This window comes from Salmo trutta, chromosome 33, assembly GCF_901001165.1.
Source record: "Salmo trutta chromosome 33, fSalTru1.1, whole genome shotgun sequence".
NCBI classification, from domain to species: Eukaryota; Metazoa; Chordata; class Actinopteri; order Salmoniformes; family Salmonidae; genus Salmo; species Salmo trutta.
This window is the reverse complement of record NC_042989.1, coordinates 3,991,235-4,010,752: the sequence shown is the minus strand read 5'-3', so window position 1 is coordinate 4,010,752 and position 19,518 is coordinate 3,991,235. Positions and strand designations below refer to the sequence as shown.

Below are 19,518 nucleotides of genomic sequence, written 5' to 3'. Positions count from 1 at the left end.
AGTGGAGACGGAGGAGACTGAAATGAAAACATATGCTCAAAGTACTTTGCTCCGTCTTTAAAAATGTTGTTTGGTGAATCATGGGTGACTCACGTCATTTGTAACAAATTTCACAAAATTATTTTTTGGTAGCATTTCCATGATGAAGATTAAGAAGTAGACCAGGCTATTGTTGACCTAATCAAAGATCCAAAACTGGACAGATATTGTTTGCATGTTTGACAACTGAGACAGTCTCAATGTCCTGGACATCCAAAAACAAGGTTTATCATTAGTTAGACTTATTAAATATATTACTTTTGGTAGAAGCCATGACTTTTGATAGAAGGTGGCGTAGAGTGCTGAATACTCCATCGTCTTCACATTTGTATTCACATCTCGTCTCCTGTAGGACTTCCATGAGATGAGTCACGGCCTGCTACTGTGGCTGGAGAACATTGACCGCAGGAGGAACGAGATCGTTCCCATTGACCCCATCCAGGACAGCGACACCCTCCACGATCACCACAAAACACTCATGGTCGGTAGAGAAGCCTTATGTTGATGTGTAATCCTGAAACTCAGAACCAAATCTTGTTTGTCACGAGAGGCTAGTTAAACTGTGTTTTTTAGGGATCCGTTTGATGCAGAATCTGTAATATTGATTCCTTTATTATTAGTTGTTTGGAATGCAAGGTCATTTATAGATTAGAGATTCTGCGCAGTCGGACTGCAATGTAGTCAATGTTAAACATGCAAAAACCATATTCTGTGAATCACTGACTCCTTGCACTATGATAGTGAGCCTGAGCCACCATTTTATCTCCACTCCTCTCCTTCTACAGCAAATCCGTGGTGAGTTGCTGGACTCCCAGAGGAAAGTGTCGTCCCTGCAGGACATGTCCCTGCAGCTGCTGGTCAACAGCGAGGGAAGCGACTGTCTGGAGGCCAAAGAGAAGGTGCACGTCATCGGGAACCGCCTCAAACTGCTCTTCAAGGAGGTGACCAGAGACCTCCGAGAGCTGGAAAAGATTCTGAACATCACCAGCAGCCAACAGGTCAGAACAGCAGCGTTTGTACTGTACAATTAAATAGAGCAATGGAATGCACCTCTACGCAGTACACAAATTACACAATAATAAATAGTACAGGAGAAAAGTTTGGAGCCTTTCTTTACTGTATCTAACACAATTTCTCATGCTCGGTCCCTCCCTCCCTCCCTCTGTGTGTGTGTGTCTCTCTCTCTGCCTTTCTGTCTCTCCCTCCCCCTACTCTCTCTCTCTTCCTTTGGTCCTGTCTCTCTCTCTCTCCTCTAAGGATCTGTCTTCATGGTCGTCGGCTGATGAGCTGGACACCACCTCTGGTTCCATCAGCCCGGTGTCGGGCAGGAGCACGCCAAGTCGCCGTCGATCGGTAACGTATAGTAGTCCCTTATGGTGTAACATGGTGCTCTACCAGAAGGAAGGTGTTTGGTACTCCCCGAAAGCCCCAGACAGTGCATCACTTGTGCCCCCGAATGCAACGGCCAGTTTTCTCCAGTTTAAGGCCATGCAGAGTCACTCCCTCCCACCATCCCAGGACCTCTCCTTCTCACCTCTGATCTGTACACCGACTGATATACTTCTCCCACCACACTCTGATCCTGTTTCCACACCTTTACACCTTGCATGTCTTCTTTTCCCCGAGCCAAACCCACCAGAGTTTTGGAGACATGGTTATTCCTTCTCTTTTTCATTCTTTTTTCTTTCCTCCTTTTTTCTTTCCCTCTTCTTGATTGACTTGACTTCAATTTCTACCCAAATTTGAACATTTGAAGTCAACATGTCTTTACATCCCAAATTCTGCCCCCTAAACTTCTACTTCTACCTGACTGACTCTTTCTTGTTTTGTTCTTCCATTCTTTAGTGTTCTGTAGTTGTAGGTCCCTGTAGTGTAGTGCTCAAGGAATACTGGCTCTTTGATACTGCTGAAAACACAAAGTAGAAAATTTAATCCTGCTTGGTTTTTTATCAATCCAATTCTCCAATTTCTTTTTGTTTTTCTCTGAAGTAATGACTTGTTTTTTTTAAGTCAATCCCAATGATTGATCTCAATGATTTCAAGATACAGTACATGTATATCTTAAATGTCTTACTTCTGTCTCCCACATAGCAAGTCATTCATCCTATAATATAGGACATAATACAAGTTGTCCTTCAGCAGCGTATGAATTCACTTTGTTCAAAATAACAGCATGACCATTCAGCTGTAGCGGTTCAAAGTAGCTGTACACTTTGAAAAAAGCCAGTTTCCTTGTTTTCCATTGAATTATCTCTCTTATTGTCACCTTCCTTCACACATCTGATTTTGTTGCTGCCTTTCTATTCTTTTATTTTGGGTAGTTCCTTTTCATCGGTAGCTTTGTTCTTTATTTGCCTGGACTGAAACATACTTTCTTTCTTTTACCCCCCTGTTCATTGCAAACAGCAACGGGGCAAATGTAGTCTGTCACAGCAGACCTCTGGACCCTCTGTGAGCAGTCCACACAGACCACACAGGTACCTTTCTCCTGGTTTCTAGAACACCCAGAAGATAATGGAACTCATGGAACATGTTACACCTGCTCTGAAATCGCAGTCCGTTGTGCTGCACTGCACACATACAGTACAGGGCAACGCTACAGTGCAACAACAAAAAATGAACGATACAGGGATAGAAAACCCTGAGTGCTGTTTTTTACTTACTACGAAAGGTTCATAAAAGGTTCATGAAAAATGAATTCCATCATCTTCTACCATTCTAGATACTATGTAGAGGCTAGGGGTTTACAGTAGGTGGTGGTTATATCCCACAAATCCTTTACACTACAGTTCCGCAAAATATAATGAGACTTGCAAGCCTCTTCGCCGCCAATGTCCTCGGCTGCTTGATTAACTACGCTACCCAGAATGCACCTTGAGTGCTTAACATACTGTAAACAGTTTCTCTAATACAGGGCCCTTAATGCTCCTTTTCTACTGCTGATGGACACAGTTTTTCTTTTGAATTGCCAAGCCAGCAAGTGTCTGCAATGAACAATATAATGGCAGCAAGTCTATCTCTCTATTCCTTTCTCTTTCTTTCTCTTGTGTGTGACATCTCTTCTTCTATTTCACATAACTAATACACCATCTCCCCCTCGCTCCCCTCAATCTGCCATCTGTAGGTCTCACCTCTCAGGTCTCCATTTGTGAAGTGTTAGGGGGGGGGGGCATTTTGGTCACAGTCTAGAGTCTAGACAGTCAAACCTGAGGGTAAAACAGACATCACTGCTATCTACACACATACTATTAGTAATAATGTTAGAGTAAGCTAATTTCACAGTTATAAAATAGACCTCAGAGTTACATAAAACAGATCAACATCAGGTATCACATTGCCGCAAAGTCACTGTACTGTAACTCTTCTCAGCTGTTGTTTTGTTACTTGACATCCCTTGTGCATTGTCCAAACAGGTAATTTAATGTATTTAGTAGCAATTTAGTGTTACTGTCAGAGCTGGGCTCAATTCAGGAAATTCAAGAAGTCCTCATTGCTTTTCAATTTACTTCCTGAATTGACTGATTATGGTCCTCTCAGTTTGACAGCAGCCAATGTTTTTCATGGTGAGATGAGGGTGTGTTACGATGCTTCTGCTGCTGACTAATGCTAAAAAGAGCAGAGCTACAGCTACCCCCTTTAAAACAGACTGCTCTATGCTGCTATGCTCCTGTCTTGGCATGCTTTTTAACAGGACATAAACTCATCAGTGAGGCCTTGTAGGACTATCTAAATGTTCAACTGCTACTTTTTGTCTCGCATCCTAACAACTCGCATCCTTTAGAAAGGAATGTCAGCTCCACATATTTATTTTATGGGTTTGAAAGGATTGTGTTTCTTGAAAATGTTTGTCAAGTGATATTCAAATGACTCAGTCAGTGTATTGATCACAGATATAATTTGGTTATTCGATTATGTTTGTGGAGATACACAGTTCATCATTGTAGTTCAATGACTACCATACTGTAGTTCCTCAAGATCATTTGGGATAGTTTATATCTTATAACTAAATAGTTAATTTATTTTTGGATTCTAATGAATCTAATTACAGTACATAAGGTATACTTGGATGGATGTGTGGTCTGGATGCAGATCCTTAGCTCTACAGGTGTCGTAACCTAAATCTACTTGGCTTGGTGTTGTTGTGTGCTCCCCGTATCGTGTTTAATCAGGTCTCCCAACGTCGCTGGGTCCGCTTCCTCCCCTTCTGAGGCCGAGGTGATACCATCGTCATTCCTGTACCGCGTCATGTGGGTGGCGGTGCCCCTCCAGTTGCTCCTCCTCCTGCTCCTGGTGGGCATGGCCTGCCTGGTGCCAATGTATGAGGGGGATTTCAGCTGCAGCCAGTCCAATAACTTTGCCCGTTCCTTCTACCCCATGCTCAAATACACCAACGGGCCCCCTCCTGTATAGTCTATCATGACAGACCAAACATTTGGTTCTGGGTGCCGAGCGAGATTACTTCCGGTATATTCCAGCCTGGCCCTGGCATGGAGACGAACCTGAGGAGGACAGTTGGGGTTTTTGAACATCATCACAGTTGGGGTTTTTAATTGTATTGGAACAGTTTCCATGAAGAATAGAGGGATAAGCATTGCCATCATTCGGCTCCTTGTGCCGCCATAAGCAAGAGACATAGGATCCCAAATCTCAAACTGATCTTGGACGTGTCTTCTTTGTGTGGATGGAGTACAGCAACTGTCTTATCTTTTGTGGCTGATAGAATCACTCATGTCATCTTTTAGTTGTCTGTCACGTATAGACGGAAAAGGCATTTTTGGAGCAGCACATGTAAGAACCAAAAATGTTTCTGACTGCAGTCAGTGGATATCAACTGGATGCTGGAACTGTTGGGTTGAAACACAGCTGCCATTTGACACCTAGTTCAATACAGAACATGTAACCTGTGAATTTGCCTGTTGTAACAATTGAACATTTGTAAAATAACATTTTAAGATGACTTACATTGCATTTATTTTTTACATGTATTTTGGCATGCAGTTATAATCTTTGCTTTTACTTGATACGTGTTGAATAGTTGATTTTTAATATGAACTATACTATAACTGTGTGTAAGAATCTATTTAATCTGAATTGTGTTTTGAATGTGTATGTGAAATAATGAGAGTTGTTTGCTCTAAACTGTTTGACTGTATAAGAAACCTTTAAAAACATTCACTGTATGGAAATAATGTACTGAACACACTTTGTTGTTATTTTTCTAATTGAAAATATGGAAATAATCTACTTACTATTAATCAAAACTATAACGAATTATAAAACAACTGTATATTTTCTAAGGCTCTGTGCGTTCAGTATTACATGTATAACAGTCCAGGATTACTTAACATGTTCTGTACATAATATAAATGTATATCTATAATGTATATCTGAGCCTAAATCACAAATATTGAATGCCAAATTCTCATTTTGATTCTGTCTTTTATTCAAAATGGCTGATTCAGTGCTATTGACTTGACAGTATGTGGATCTGACTTTGGATACGTCATAAACTCATTTCAAATCCAATTTCAATGGGCAAAAATATATATGATACATCTCAAATGAATACATTTTGATTTTGATCATTTAAATAAATCATTCATATTCATGTCCTTTCATGTCCTGAGCAGAGTCCTCGGGATTAGCAGATGTACGCTTCATTCACAGGAGAGCCTCGGGGCCAGTGGACCTCTGAGAGAAAGCTGAGAGGGATGTGACAGACCCAGAGGTATCTTGGTCCTGGAGCTGTAGGAGATGGTGGTTCTGGTGGTGGGTAGGACAGGGCCAGGACAGGGCCAGGGAGTGGTGGTGGAGGTCATGGTGGGGGTGAAGCAGGCTCTCCAGAGATTTGATGATCTCATAGTTTGGAAGGGCCAGGGCTGTGACATCCAGACCTAACATCTGAGAGACCACCATACGGAAGTCTACCAACTGAAACAACAGAGTAAACATACCTCCAGTCAGGTTTTGGATGTTCTTTTTCTGTACTCATCAATCAAATTATATATTGTGTGTGTGTATGTGTGTATGTATGTGTGTGTGTGTGTGTGTGTGTGTGTGTGTGTGTGTGTGTGTGTGTGTGTGTGTGTGTGTGTGTGTGTGTGTGCGTGCATGCGTGCGTGTTAATATGTATCCATCCATCCATCCTCCCCACCTCTCTCTCTCTGTCAGTGAGCTGGGCCAGGGTCTGTCGAAGGCTGGTCAACTGCTGCTGGGCCTCCCTGGCCAGATGCTCCTGGCTCTGTAGGTCTGTCCTGGCTGTGCTGAGCTTCTTCTCCACCTTGGCCTTGCCCTTCTCCAGGTCCTCCAGACTCTTACTCTGCTCCACATTGGTCTGACTCTGCTCCAGGACTTTGAGCTTAGACACATCATTCCAAATTGGACACCAATGTATTTTGATCATGTTACTTAATTAACAACAACATAACATTAGAAAGTATAGTCTGTAAACAATTATTCCCAATTTACATATAAGACAGTGCTTAGGGTTAGGGTATTAATAACCAACTTTTATTCAAACTCAATATGTAATCTTGTAGCTAAAGGAAGTCGCCAGGAAATGAAGTTATATGACTCTGCCTCTAGAGGATGTGTGGGCCTGGGCTGTCCTGCCCTCTACCTTCAGCTCGTTGGTGTGTGACAGCTGGGCCTTGAGCTCTGTGATGGAGACCTTACTGGATCCCAGTTCCTCCTGTAGTCGCTCCACCTTCTTCTTTAGAATAGAATAGATACTTAAGATAGAATAGATTATTTAGATACAGTAGAATACATACTTTATTGTCCGTTTAGTAAGAAACAGAAATTTGGCTTCTGCCTATCTTAACCTCGCCCCTGGATGTGGAGCTTTAGGGGTTAAGTTTTAGGGGTAAGTGCCTTGCTAAAGGGCACAATGGCAGGAGATGGTACCTGGGATCACAGACCAGCAGCCCTTCAGTTGCCAGTTGAACCAGCAACCTTCTGGCTACTAGCCCACCCCTCTAACCTCTAGGCTACCTGCATCTTCCGGGCGGTCACATTGGCGTCGTCTCGCTGCATGGCCAGGGCTGAGCGAGTCCTCTTCTCCTCCTCTAGCTCAGACACCTTCCTCCTCAACAGCTCCATGTGGAGCTCCTTACTCTCCAACCGCTCCTTCTGGATCTTCAACTGCAGGTAACATGGTATACGGTAAACATGGTAAACAGGTGTTTAAGCACAACATACCTATGATACTAGTAGATGGAACAGTAATGATAGTAACTACATTGACAGGAATGTTGGCGTGCGATCCATTAAATACTGTACATTGTGAAATGTGGATCATACAAAAATACCTGTGTGCTTGAGTTTTGTATTTATATATGCACCTACAACGATGTAAGGTGTGCAAACAACCCTCTGACTATAAACAAATGATATGTACACTCTTAAGTTGTAGGTTCAGTAGCTACTAGTTTAGTTTTGTGTACCTTTCGCTGTTGGTTGTGGGCCAGGGTCTTGCTCTCCACCAAAGCCGTCCCTTCTAGTTTGACAAGTTGCTCTGCCCGAGACAGAATGAGCTGTAGCCTCATGTCGTAGCCCAGGTCAGTGGCGATACTGTCTACTTTCATCCTCTCTGACAACTGTTCCAGGAACTGCTCATACTGCATGGGAAAACACAAGGCCCATATTTACATAGTGTCCCGGAGTTGGAGTGCTGCAATTTAGCCTTTTAAATAATATATGCCATTTAGTAGACGCTTTTATCTAAAGAGACTTAGTCATGCATGCATACATTTTACGTACGGGTGGTCATAACGAATAAGAGTTCTTAGATGAGTTCTTAGATGCCTGTTCTTAGATGAGCACTCCTACTCTGGGGACACTTTGTGAATACAGTAGTGTGTGTAGTGTGTGTGCGCATCTATCAGTTAACACACGTCAGTACATACACACAACAAGTAGGTCACATGGGGAGAGGCGTTGTGCCGCGAAGTGTCGCTTTATTCGTTTTTTTTTTTAAACCAGGTTTGCTGAGTTCCATCCACTCATGGCTCTGTATAATACTGTATGTTTCCTTGAATTTGCTCTGGATCTGGGGACTGATTGAAGTGGATTTAACTAATGACATCAATAAGGGATCATAGCTTTCACCTATGTCATGGAAAGAGCAGGTGTTCGTATTGTTTCGTACACCCAGTGTACGTTTTACATTTACATTTTCGCCATTTAGCAGATGCTTTTATCCAGAGCGTCTTACAGTTAGTGCATTCATCTTAAGATAGCTAGGTGGGACAACCACATCTCAGTTATAGTAAGTACATTTTCCCTCAATAATGTAGCTATCAGCAAAGCCAGTGCTAGTAGGAAAAAGTCAAGCGGGGAGTTGGTTCACGAAAGGCTAGGGTGTAGTTGTTAAATTTTATTTTGCAGAGTGGGATTGGGTGCTGTGGGATTATTTACTATAGCGTACTATAGGTATCAACAGTGTTATATACTACCGTAGTTATATGTTCTATATACTGTGTCTAAAGTTAGTTATAAAGACTGTTATTACCATTTTTTGGGGGGGCCCAGCACCTGTGGAGAAATGTGTGATGTTCACCTACTGCACACTACATGGTTGCCAGTGTGCTCACTCACAATCTGTCTGTTATGACTCAGCCCATCCCGGTGCACGTCTGAAGTCATCAGCTCAGCTTCCAAACCCTGCAGCCTGTCGCTGAGGTCTGTGACCTGTTGCTCAGCGAGCTGGGCTCTCTGCAGGGCACTGTGGTGGAGCTCTGTCTGCCTGGACACATCCTCGCTGACCTGGGACAGCCTCCTCTCCATCTCCTCCTTGATCTGACAGGAAATATTGGCGGATACAACTTAAAAACATAACTACTGACAAAGAATAACTACTCAAGGTTATTGCAATGCGCATCCACTTTAGGCTATCGTTCAAACATTGTATCTCCAGGTATAAAATGATTGAAAATCCTGACTGATTATGTATCAATATATTATCTTCTTTCCTATTGAAACTGTCACACAAGGTAATAACAATGTAGTAGTATAAGAACAGAAAAAACCCTACTTACCGCTTTCATACGTTCCTGCCTGTTGCAGAGGTCCCCGAGTCTCTCTAGTATTTCCTCCTCAGTTGGCATGGAGAGACCCAGCTGCAGAAGGGCCCCTACCTCCCCCAGGAGGGCCTGCAGTCTCCCCTGTGAATGGGGTCTCAACATTTCTAGAATCCTTCAAACTGGATTTCTGGGAAAACCTGGGAATATTGCAATCCTACCTTTGTAGCCTCGTTTTTCCCCTGGCTGGTCTGGAGTTTCCCTTCCAGCTCCTGGATCTGCCTCTCCAGGCACCCTGCCTCCTGCTTGGCTGCCTCAACCACACGCTGACTGGCCTCCAGCCTCGCTGCTAGACTCTGGTTCTCCATATCTGTGCTCCTCTTGGTCAGCAAGGCACTATCTAAATCCTGGAAGACATATTTTGACAAGGAAATGCAAAGTTGCAACAGATACCCATTTACTGTACATAATGCATGTATAAAGATTTAACACATTAATTGATGCTTATACACAACAAAGATGACAGTAGTACACTACTGAGACAAGCCAATTCCAGGCTGTACTGCCCTGGAAAAATATATATCAGAGCCAGCAAAGTACAGCTCGTATCAGCACAAAGTGAAAAGCGTATGTGTTTTAAAAGGATGCACATATGGATACATACCAGTCTGAGTAGATCGAGAGCCTCTGCACTGCCTGCTGTGTTCCTCCTCTCCCGGGCCACCTCTGCCACCAGTCTCATCACCGTCTCTCTGCTGGCTTTACACTCTACCTCGTAGGACCTCACACTCTCCTCCAACACAGAGACCCTCATCCTCAGTCTGTCCCTCTCAAGGCAGGGCTCCACCTGGGGACACATTAAGCAGGGCACAATGTTGTGGAACAAGTTAAATATGTTATGTTAGTGGCCTCCGTGTGGCGCAGCGGTCTAAGGCAGTACATCACAGTGCTTGAGGCATCACTACAAACCCTGGTTCAATCCCAGGCTGTGTCACAACTGGCCATGACCGTGAGACCCATAGGGCGGTGCACAATTGGCCCAGCTTCATCTGGGTTAGGGTGAGGCTTGGCCGGGGGGCTTTACTTGGCTCATCGCGCTCTAGCGACTCCTTGTGGCAGGCCGAGCGCCTGCAGGCTGACTTTGGTTGTCAGTTGAACTTTGTTTCTTCCGACATATTGGTGCAGCTGGTTTCCGGGTTAAGCGGGTGGGTGTTAAGGGACACAGTTTGGCGGGTCATGTTTCGGAGGACCTTCGCCTCTCCCAAAGCCTGTTGGGGAGTTGCGGATATCACGAAATGAGGGAGATAAAGGGGGTCAATTAAAAATGTATAACAATATGTTATGTCATGTTTCAACCTCATTTTCATTACCTGTGTCAACATATGTGAATACGGCAAATTACGTTTTTTATTAAAAAAAATATAAAGTAAAAAAGTTAAACCAGATGACATCATCAAAAACATTTTAACAAACACTATGCGACTCGCGGTGACGTGGGGAACAAACATGCTTCCCTGACAAGTAGAATAAGGTCAGCTCTATTCATGACGTTTCTATTTTACCTTATCCAGTTGTCTGTCTCCTGTTGCGGTATCAATTCTTTCCATTTTACTTCTCTGTGTTACTGTAGGTCGCCTTATAAATAGAATAGAATAGATATAGGTGAGAGTTTTGGGTTGGGATTTCAACCAAGTGCTATGCAGTGCTGTTTCCAGGAGTCTCCAGGCAACAGAAAACATTGTCACTCGTTTCACCACAGGAGTTACTGTTGTGCAGGATCCCTTGCTCCAGGATGACGCTGCAACCAGAAAATACAGTATAGCTGTTCAAATGAAACGTTATGCACAACAAGCTTGCGTTCAACCCTCAAACTGTTATGCGGATCTAGTGTGACTAAACGTAGTTACTGTAGTTATGTTAACATGACAGCCATTGAAACATCTTCTTGTTTGCAAAGCCTGATTTGGTGAGTTATTTTCTTTAGGTTAGCTAACGTTAACGTTACATCAAAAAATATATGTATAACTAACCACTTCTGTCTGGTTACATCCTCATTTGAAGCTCGCTATTTAGCTATAGTACCTTGCAAGTGCTAGTGCACGAACCTTAGCTACGTCATGGAAGGTTTGACTTGGGATAGTGGTACTCTCGTGCTTTATTGTGAGGTTCATGAACAGCCACAATATAGTGACCTATGACCATAGCTAATGTTGCCCAGAACGTTTATTGTAATCTACCTAGCTAGCTACTGTAGCTAGCTATTGCATGCATTGCCATTCAATGCCATTCATTTACATTTTTACATTTACGTCATTTAGCAGACGCTCTTATCCAGAGCGACTTACAAATTGGTGCATTCACCATTCAACCAAGGTCAATCTTCCTGCCCTGCAGTATAGCTAGCCATTTTAATGTACAGTACATTGCCAAAATTCATTTCTATATGTCATGGTTGTATAATGGGGTCCTTATGAATATAATAAAACCCATAGATATGTTGTTCCCATCATCATTCAATATTTCACATTTATTGATTTAGCTAGTCACTATGCTTGTGTTTTCTCTTCTCTTTGCATTCCTGTGTACACAGTCCATCCATGCAGATAACATGCTTCCGGACACTGTTGTGCCGTCTGAGGATACAGCAGCCTTTGAGGAGTAGAACATGTTCCTATGGCTTCACCCCTGTCAATCTGTCGGACCCTGTCCAGCAGCATGGGACTCCACCTGGAACTCTATTCTGTCTATATGTTCGTCATAGGACCTGTCACTCAAACACACACTCCAAACAGCATCAGAGGATTATCAGAGGAGACAGGAAGCGAGATGTTTCGTAGTGTGTCACCATGTTTCAGCACCGGTGTTGTGTCACTATCTGCTATCATTGGTCATTCCACCTCCACCAGACAGTGGGGTGTCACTATACAGAGGAGGCTCTATTCAACGGACCCTATTAAGTCAGTGATTAAACCAGTGACCATGCCTGGAAGTGGGAAGAAACTTCCTAAAGGCCCTAGGACCAAACAACCATCCAGAACCAATCAGCCGACCCCAAAGGAGGACAAGGTGATGCCGTCCACCAATCAGATTAGAGGCCTGGGAGATGCCTAATGGATGTATCTATTTGATTTATTTAACCTTTATTTTCACAAGGAAGTGAATGCATGGATACAGAGCTGAATTAATTAATCAATGAATGAATACGTTTTATTGATGCTTAATTAAGGGGTTAATTGTATTTGTAACATACAGGTACAATACAGGGACACACTTTATACATCAGAGCACATAGACCTGAGCACTGATGGCTGGTGAAACAAGTAAGATACCTGACCTCTATCTAACATCTAGTATGACCCAATTCTGATTCTTGAGCATATGGGCTAATATGTCAGTAACATGATGGCAACCATGTTCTATTTGTCCCCTATAGGATATTATGCAGTGCATTGCTTTTGCAACAGCAGACTAGTAACATTTGCTAGCACTGCCATGACCTCATAGCCCATGGCTTCTACGAAATAGATTTACCAAGAGGTAGGCCAACACCTTTTTAATGTACTTCATGGGTGCTCTAGGCCAGGGATCTCCAACAGGTCGATTGCGAGCTACCAAACAATTCTGAAACTACATGCAATTTTCACGTGTTCCACCGCAAACTGTCATTAACAAATCTCACAAGTATCAGACACAGCAAGCTCCCAGCTACTATCTAATCAACGCACCATTGACATTATCTCACCCCTGGTTAGCCACTATTGGCTTAAAAAGCCAAACCTAACACAATATCTGCCAATTCATTTCCAGGTATGGTGCGCACATTTGTCAATCACTCCGTGTGCAGCCAGTTTTATGTCATAACCGTCTTGTGGGTTGACAGAAGTACTTCCCCCTAAACCTTCTCGATTAAATGTTAACTGCAAAGTAGGTTTACCTATTATTTGTTATTTGCTAACTTTGCCATGAAATGAGCAGCAGCAGTACAGAACCATTGCTAGACCGGCACATTAGATTCACATTCCTCACTCGCTAAATGTACAATTAAAGGGCCAGATGCAGATGCACAATTTTAAAGGGGAATTAAACTCAAATCCAAATGTGCTCGTTTTCCCTCGAGACATAAAACAATTCTCAGGACATCCAATTTCGTTGTTTTGAGAGTGCAAAACAAAATCTAAAACCAGGAAAAATAAAACAGAGAAAACATAATTTGGGAAAATATTAAACAGACTTTTTTGGGAAAAATCACACATTTTATAGAGTTCTTTATTAACCTTTTTTTACCAGGTATATTGGCAGAAAACAGTGCACTGCTTTATCTTGTACACTAAGGACCTGGGGAAGAGTTGCAAGGGAGAGAAGAGAAGAATGTCCTTATTTGAAAGCTAGGAGAAAATGAGTAGCTCATGACATGTTCATTTTTTTTCAAGTAGCTCTCATGCTACTGTAGAAAAGGTTGGAGACCCCTGCTCTAGGCTAATTGCAGACTCTTTTCATGGCTGTGCAATGATACAAAGAACCATTTTGATCATTTATTTTCGTTTCAGATGCCTCAAATGTACTCGTAATATGCACCGACAACGCCCAAAATCCCAGTGACAATGCAACAATGTTCTTCTTCAGGTTTTTATTTTTATTTATCTTATTGGTTATATCTCTTAGACAGCTAATTGTTTTGAGCAGTAATTAAGCTATTTTTCTTTCTAGGGAGAGATCAGTGGTCTTTTGGAACGTTGAAAAGAAAACAGTAAGAAGGATTCCGATCCTATTGCACGTAAAAAATCACTGACCTTTAATTCCTCTTCGTAATTTCTCACAATAGTGTGATAATAGCAAAAATGATCACATTACACTCACTTAAAAATCACTGTTAAGAGAAGGTTCGGTTGTCTTAAACCAGGTAGTCTAAGCAGGTGAATTGTAGAGGGAGCTGCAGATGTCATCGGTTACAGATCAATGATGCAATTTCTTGCTATTAATCTGCATTGTTTCTCAGTTGAAGAAAGTGGTGAGGATCTTCGAGCAGCATGAGATTCAACCCTACGAGGTAGCTCTGGTCCACTGGGAAAATGAAGAGATCCACTACACTATTGGAGAGTACGTCACCTGATATGGTTGGTCGATGATGCAATTTCAAATATGCATTATAGCTAAATTAAATTGTAGATTGCTGAAAAAAAAAGTATGAATTACTTTACCATGATATTTATAGAAAGCAAAAAAGGGCATGTTTTTATTTGTGATTTAGATTGTTCCAGAATTGTTGTAGCTGTATTGTCTTTGGTGACTGTGTTTTATTTTGTTCTCCCCAGGGGAAACTCAAAAGTTACAACATGGTAACTTCCTGCTGAATAATGAGACATATCCTGACGAGGCCGTGCTGGATAAATTTGCATTCTCAAATGCCCTTTCTTTGTCAGGTTAGCTGGAACCCCTTTGTTTACGGTTTGTTGTTCATGTAGGTAACATTACTGTTAATCGTTCTATATACTACTATGGCTTTCTTACCATCCATATTGTGCCCTCCCATCTGTCTTGGTTTTGTTTAAGTGAAACTGGCCATATGGGAGGTGGCTTTGGATCACTTTGTGGAGTCGATTCAGTCCATCCCAGAGCTAAGACCTTTAAATGATTCTGTACGTGTCGACAGACTTCCACACTTGAGAAACCATCATCTCTGACCATGACTGAAGAATTATTCAATGTATAATAGATTCTCCTAACTTCATTATTTGCTCTTCCCAAAAAGATGCTGAAATCTGGGAAGAAAATAAAGCTGTCCAGAGCAAAGGTCATGCAGAAAATTGGAGAACTCTATTCTCTGAGGTAAATAAAATCTGCAAATATCAATGCAGTAGGTTAAATATAACATTTTAAAAATAAATATAATTGTTTTGTTTATTACAGCTTGAGTAATCAGAAGCAATTAGCAGACAATACTATGTAATCATCCACCATTGAATCTGGCTATTTTCTGTGTTATGTTATTCCAGGAACTGTATCAACCTGAACTCTGACCTGCTGATCACGCCAGACTTCTACTGGGAAAGAGAGAACCTGGAGATGCTCTATGACAAGACCTGTCAGTTTCTTAATATCAACCGCCGGGTCAAGGTCGGGTTTTGTGTCTTATTTCAAATCAAATCGAACTTTATTTGTCACATGTGTAGACCTTACCGTGAAATGCTTACTTACAAGCCCTTAACCAACAGTGCAGCTCAAGAAAGAGTTAAGAAAGTATTTACCAAAAAAACTAAAGTAAATTTTTTTTAAAAAGTGACACAATAAAATAACAATAACGAGACTATGTACATGGGGTACGGTACTGAGTCAATGTGCGGGGGTACCTGTAGGTAGGGGTAAAGTGACTCTGCATAGATAATAAACAGCGAGTAGCAGCAGTGTAAAAAAAACTAATGGAGGGGGGGGGGGGGGTCAATGCAAATAATCCGGTGGCCATTTGGTTAATTGTTCAGCAGTTGACTTGGGGGTAGAAGCTGTTAAGAAGCCTTTTGGACCTAGACTTGGCGTTCCAGTACCGCTTGCCGTGCGGTAGCAGAGAAAACAGTCTATGACTTGGGTGACTGGAGTCTTTGACAATTTTTGGGGCTTTCCTCTGACAGGGCCTAGTATATAGATCCTGGATGGCAGGAAGCTTGGCCCCAGTGACGAATTGGGCCATACACACTACCATCTGTAGCGCCTTACGGTCAGATGCCGAGCAGTTACCATATGAGGTGGTGATGCAACCGGTCAGGACGCTCTCGATGGTGTAGCTGTAGAACTTTTTGAGGATCTGGGGACACATGCCAAATCTTTTCAGTCTCCTGAGGGGGAAAAGGTGTTGTCGTGCCCTCTTCACGACTGTCTTGGTGTGTTTGGACCATGATAGTTTAAAACTTGAAACTCTCGATCCACTCCACTACAGTCCCGTCGATGTTAATGGGGGCCTGTTCGGCCCACCTTTTCCTGTAGTCCACGATCATCTCCTTTGTCTTTCTCACATTGAGGGAGAGGTTGTTTCCCTGGCCCCATACTGCCAGGTCTCTGACATCCTCCCTATAGGCTGTCTGATAGTTGTCTGTGATCAGGCCTACCACTGTTGTGTCATCAGCAAACTTAATGATGGTGTTGGAGTTGTGTTTGACCACACAGTCGTGGGTGAGCAGGGAGTACAGGAGGGGACTAAGCACACACCCCTGAGGGGCCCCAGTGTTGAGGATCAGCGTAGCAGACGTGTTGTTGCCTACCCTTACCACCTGGGGGCAGCCCGTCAGGAAGTCCAGGATCCAGTTGCAGAGGGAGGTGTTTAGTCCCAGGGTCCTTAGCTTAGTGATGAGCTTCGTGGGCACTATGGTGTTGAATCTGAGCTGTAGTCAGTGAACAGCATTCTCACATAGGTGTTATTTTTGTCCATGTGGGAAAGGGCAGTGTGGAGTGCAATTGAAATTGCGTCATCTGTGGATCTGTTGGGGCGGTATGCGAATTGGAGTGGGTCTAGGTTATCCGGGAGGATGCTGTTGATGTGAGCCATGACCAGCCTTTGAAAGTACTTCATGGCTACGGGGCAATAACAATTTAGGCAGGTTACCTTCGCTTCCTTGGGCACAGGAACTATGGTGGTCTGCTTGAAACATGTAGGTATTACAGACTCGGTCAGGGAGAGGTTGAAAATGTCAGTGATAATGGGCCTCTGTACGCCTATGTAGATATTACATTAACAATCTGCCGTTTCCAGCTACAATAGACATTTACAACATTAACAATGTCTACACTGTATTCCTACACTGTATTAGTGGACAACAAATGTGCTTATCTTTCAAAAACAAGGACATTTCTAAGTGACCCCAAACTTTTGAACGGTAGTGTATGTTGTTTCTTATGGGATATATTCCACTTAAACTATAGGCAGCAAACCGTCAAAATGCTTGTCATTATGCAAGCAATTAGCTAATGTGGGATTACAATCCACTTGCAGCAGTGAGGCCTACTGTCGTCCTATTGTTTTCCAGGTAGTGAACGAGAAACTGCAACCCTGCACTGAGCTGACAGACCTGATGAGGAACCACCTGAGTGAGAAGCACAGCTGAAGGTTAAAGTGGATGATAGTCATCCTCGTCACTATTGAGGTCAGAAACCCCAACACCACACACACACACACACACACACACCACCCTCTCCTACCCTACAAGGCTTGTGTTCTTGTGATGATGATAATGATGGTTATTATTATGATGATGATCTACAAGAACAACATTTCGGTTAGCTTATCATTTCATTTGGAATGTCCTCTCACTATACTTTTGGTTTTGTTTCCTTTGAATTTCAGGTGATGTTTGAACTTGGCAGAGTGATCTTCTGAAGAGCTGCATTAGTGACGATGAAATAGAAATGCTGACCATGATATCTATTTTTGTAAGTACTTTACATCATGATCATAATTAAGAAGACATTCAAAAAGAAGGCTAAACTTTGACCTAAAAGAATGTAACTTACTGAACGAAAATTGCGCAACTACAGTGGACTTACCCATTCGGTAACACCAGCGGCGATGAAATGCAATAAGTAATTCATTTTCAATGGAAGGAGAGAGACTTATTTTGGGTGGAGCGAAGCGAAAAAAATGAGGAAAGTTCCTCTTTAAGCAAATCACCAGTGTCGGCGCAACAAAATGTAAATGTCTCGATAGCTCACTTTTGGACTGTTGGATTTCTGTTAGTATGCTGCTAAAAATATGTATCCATATGTACTCATTAATTAGGGATGTGCATCAATCCCTTTCAAGACAATTCGATACGTATCTAGATACATGGGCTCTGATACGATACAGGAACGATACGTTTTAGTTCGAAGCGATTCAGTTTGATTAGAAAACAAATCGATGGGATTCGGTTTGATGTGATTCGATTCGATGCACAATTTTGTTTTGCATAAACACATTTATTTTCCATTCTAAATTCAAATCTGCCGCTGATGGGGCTCTGAGCTAGGCCTCTAAGCTGGGCCTCTGAGCTGGGCCTCTGAGCTGGGCCTCTGAGCTGGGTGTGTGTGTGTGTGTGTGTGTGTGTGTGTGTGTGTGTGTGTGTGTGTGTGTGTGTGTGTGTGTGTGTGTGTGTGTGTGTGTGTGTGTGTGTGTGTGTGTGTGTGTGTGTGTGTGTGTGTGTGTGTGTGTGTGTGTGTGTGTGCGCATGTGTGTGTGTGTGTGAAATGATGTGTTTCTATGGTCTATACCAGGGGTATTCAACTCTTACCCTATGAGGTCCGAAGCCTGCTGATTTTTTTTGTTTTACCTGATAATTAATTTAGAATGTAGCCTATGCTTTTTGTCCTCCCACTCTGGTTCTGAAATCATCATCTAATTAACTTGTCAATTTTTACAGATTAAGTGTTTGAGCTAGTGATGTATGAACATTTATCATTTACAAATTAGCTATGACTTAGCCAATGAATATATAAGCACCATTTTGGATTTTACCCCTTACCCCCATCTCAAAATGAAATGGTTTTGGCCGTTTGGAAGTTTAGTGAGCTTCTTTTTCTCCTCCAGCTTTGGCCATGAAGTGTGCCTAGCAAAAGTTATCCCTCGTTATACAGCGAAAAGTTGATCATTTCATATCTAAAAATGACCGTATACACTGAATGTTTCAGTCAAAACTATTGCTGATGGGGAACCTGAACAATCTAAATAAATATGTTGTAAGCCCCGTTCAGCAGGTATAGCCAGATGAGAGTTGTTGCTTACTTTTATTTTCAACAGCGTATAGATAACAATAACTTATCAAATTACAAAGGTTGTCTCACAACTAATAAAGCCTAATGCCATTTCAGCATTTAAATGCTGATGGTTCCGCATAGATGTGCAAGATCAGGAACAGGCTGCCTACCTCGCGTTGGTCAGCGTGCTAAATTTGTCACAGCGTGCAGTTTGTCTAATCTGCTAATATTCCCTAGGGTTAACGTTACCCCTTCCTTGTGTTTTTTGTAATAAAAAAGAAATAATATTCCTTAGGGTTATTCAACAATCAAAATGATTTGTAGATCTATGACTGTCAACACAGTTACATGCTTCGTTCGACACTATCAGACGCATCAGTTGTCACAAATATGAGGTATTTTCGGGAAGGTAGAAAGAATTGTGAATGTGCGATTCGTCACGTTTGAATGGATTTTCTGACCGATGCATGCTACATTTGGATGGGTTTGGGGTCCGTGGACCGACGCAGTCCTATTTTAAACATTTCATTAAGGGACTGATGCGTATCGGTGAGTCATTACATCCCCATCATTAATATATGCATGTTTTTTGGGGCTTTATATGCTTGTGTTTATATTTGAGTTGAAACTTTAAATTGCCTATATGAATTGATTCACTGTACGTATTTATATATTTGCAGACATACATTTCTGTGTATTTCTTCATTCTGGCAAACTGTAATAATTCAAACGACCAATCCGATAT

General features: G+C 42.2%; 2 protein-coding genes and 1 pseudogene across 12 annotated transcripts in view; 2 read left to right on the top strand and 1 right to left on the bottom strand.

Moving 5' to 3' along the window:
• The window catches only part of syne1b (spectrin repeat containing, nuclear envelope 1b), a 153,230-nt gene extending 147,766 nt beyond the window's left edge, over positions 1-5,464 (top strand). For 9 of the 10 annotated variants that reach the window (XM_029729498.1, XM_029729495.1, XM_029729496.1 and 6 more), the window contains 5 exons: positions 392-520; positions 825-1,037; positions 1,297-1,392; positions 2,446-2,516; positions 4,209-5,464. In XM_029729498.1, coding sequence (XP_029585358.1) covers positions 392-520; positions 825-1,037; positions 1,297-1,392; positions 2,446-2,516; positions 4,209-4,449 — 750 coding nt within the window. In that variant the 3' untranslated portion in view covers positions 4,450-5,464. The remainder of the gene's footprint in view (positions 1-391; positions 521-824; positions 1,038-1,296; positions 1,393-2,445; positions 2,517-4,208) is intronic. The other variant, XM_029729500.1, reaches the window with a different exon arrangement.
• Positions 5,465-11,165, bottom strand: ccdc170 (coiled-coil domain containing 170). Of its 2 annotated transcripts, XM_029729506.1 has the most exons (11): positions 11,090-11,165; positions 10,622-10,857; positions 9,724-9,906; positions 9,281-9,466; positions 9,078-9,203; positions 8,638-8,838; positions 7,485-7,658; positions 7,033-7,182; positions 6,659-6,751; positions 6,194-6,397; positions 5,465-5,970 (listed from the first exon to the last, which is right to left on the bottom strand). In XM_029729506.1, the coding sequence occupies exons 2-11, from the start codon at positions 10,796-10,798 to the stop codon at positions 5,701-5,703; spliced, it is 1,764 nt and encodes a 587-aa protein (XP_029585366.1). In that variant the 5' UTR covers positions 10,799-10,857; positions 11,090-11,165; the 3' UTR covers positions 5,465-5,700. The 2 variants fall into 2 exon arrangements, with proteins under 2 accessions (XP_029585366.1, XP_029585365.1); XM_029729505.1 differs by lacking the exon at positions 11,090-11,165 and having other exon boundaries at positions 10,622-10,994.
• Positions 11,166-12,498: 1,333 nt separating this feature from the next.
• Positions 12,499-17,683, top strand: LOC115172252 (required for meiotic nuclear division protein 1 homolog; annotated as a pseudogene).
• The last annotated feature ends 1,835 nt before the right edge of the window (positions 17,684-19,518 follow it).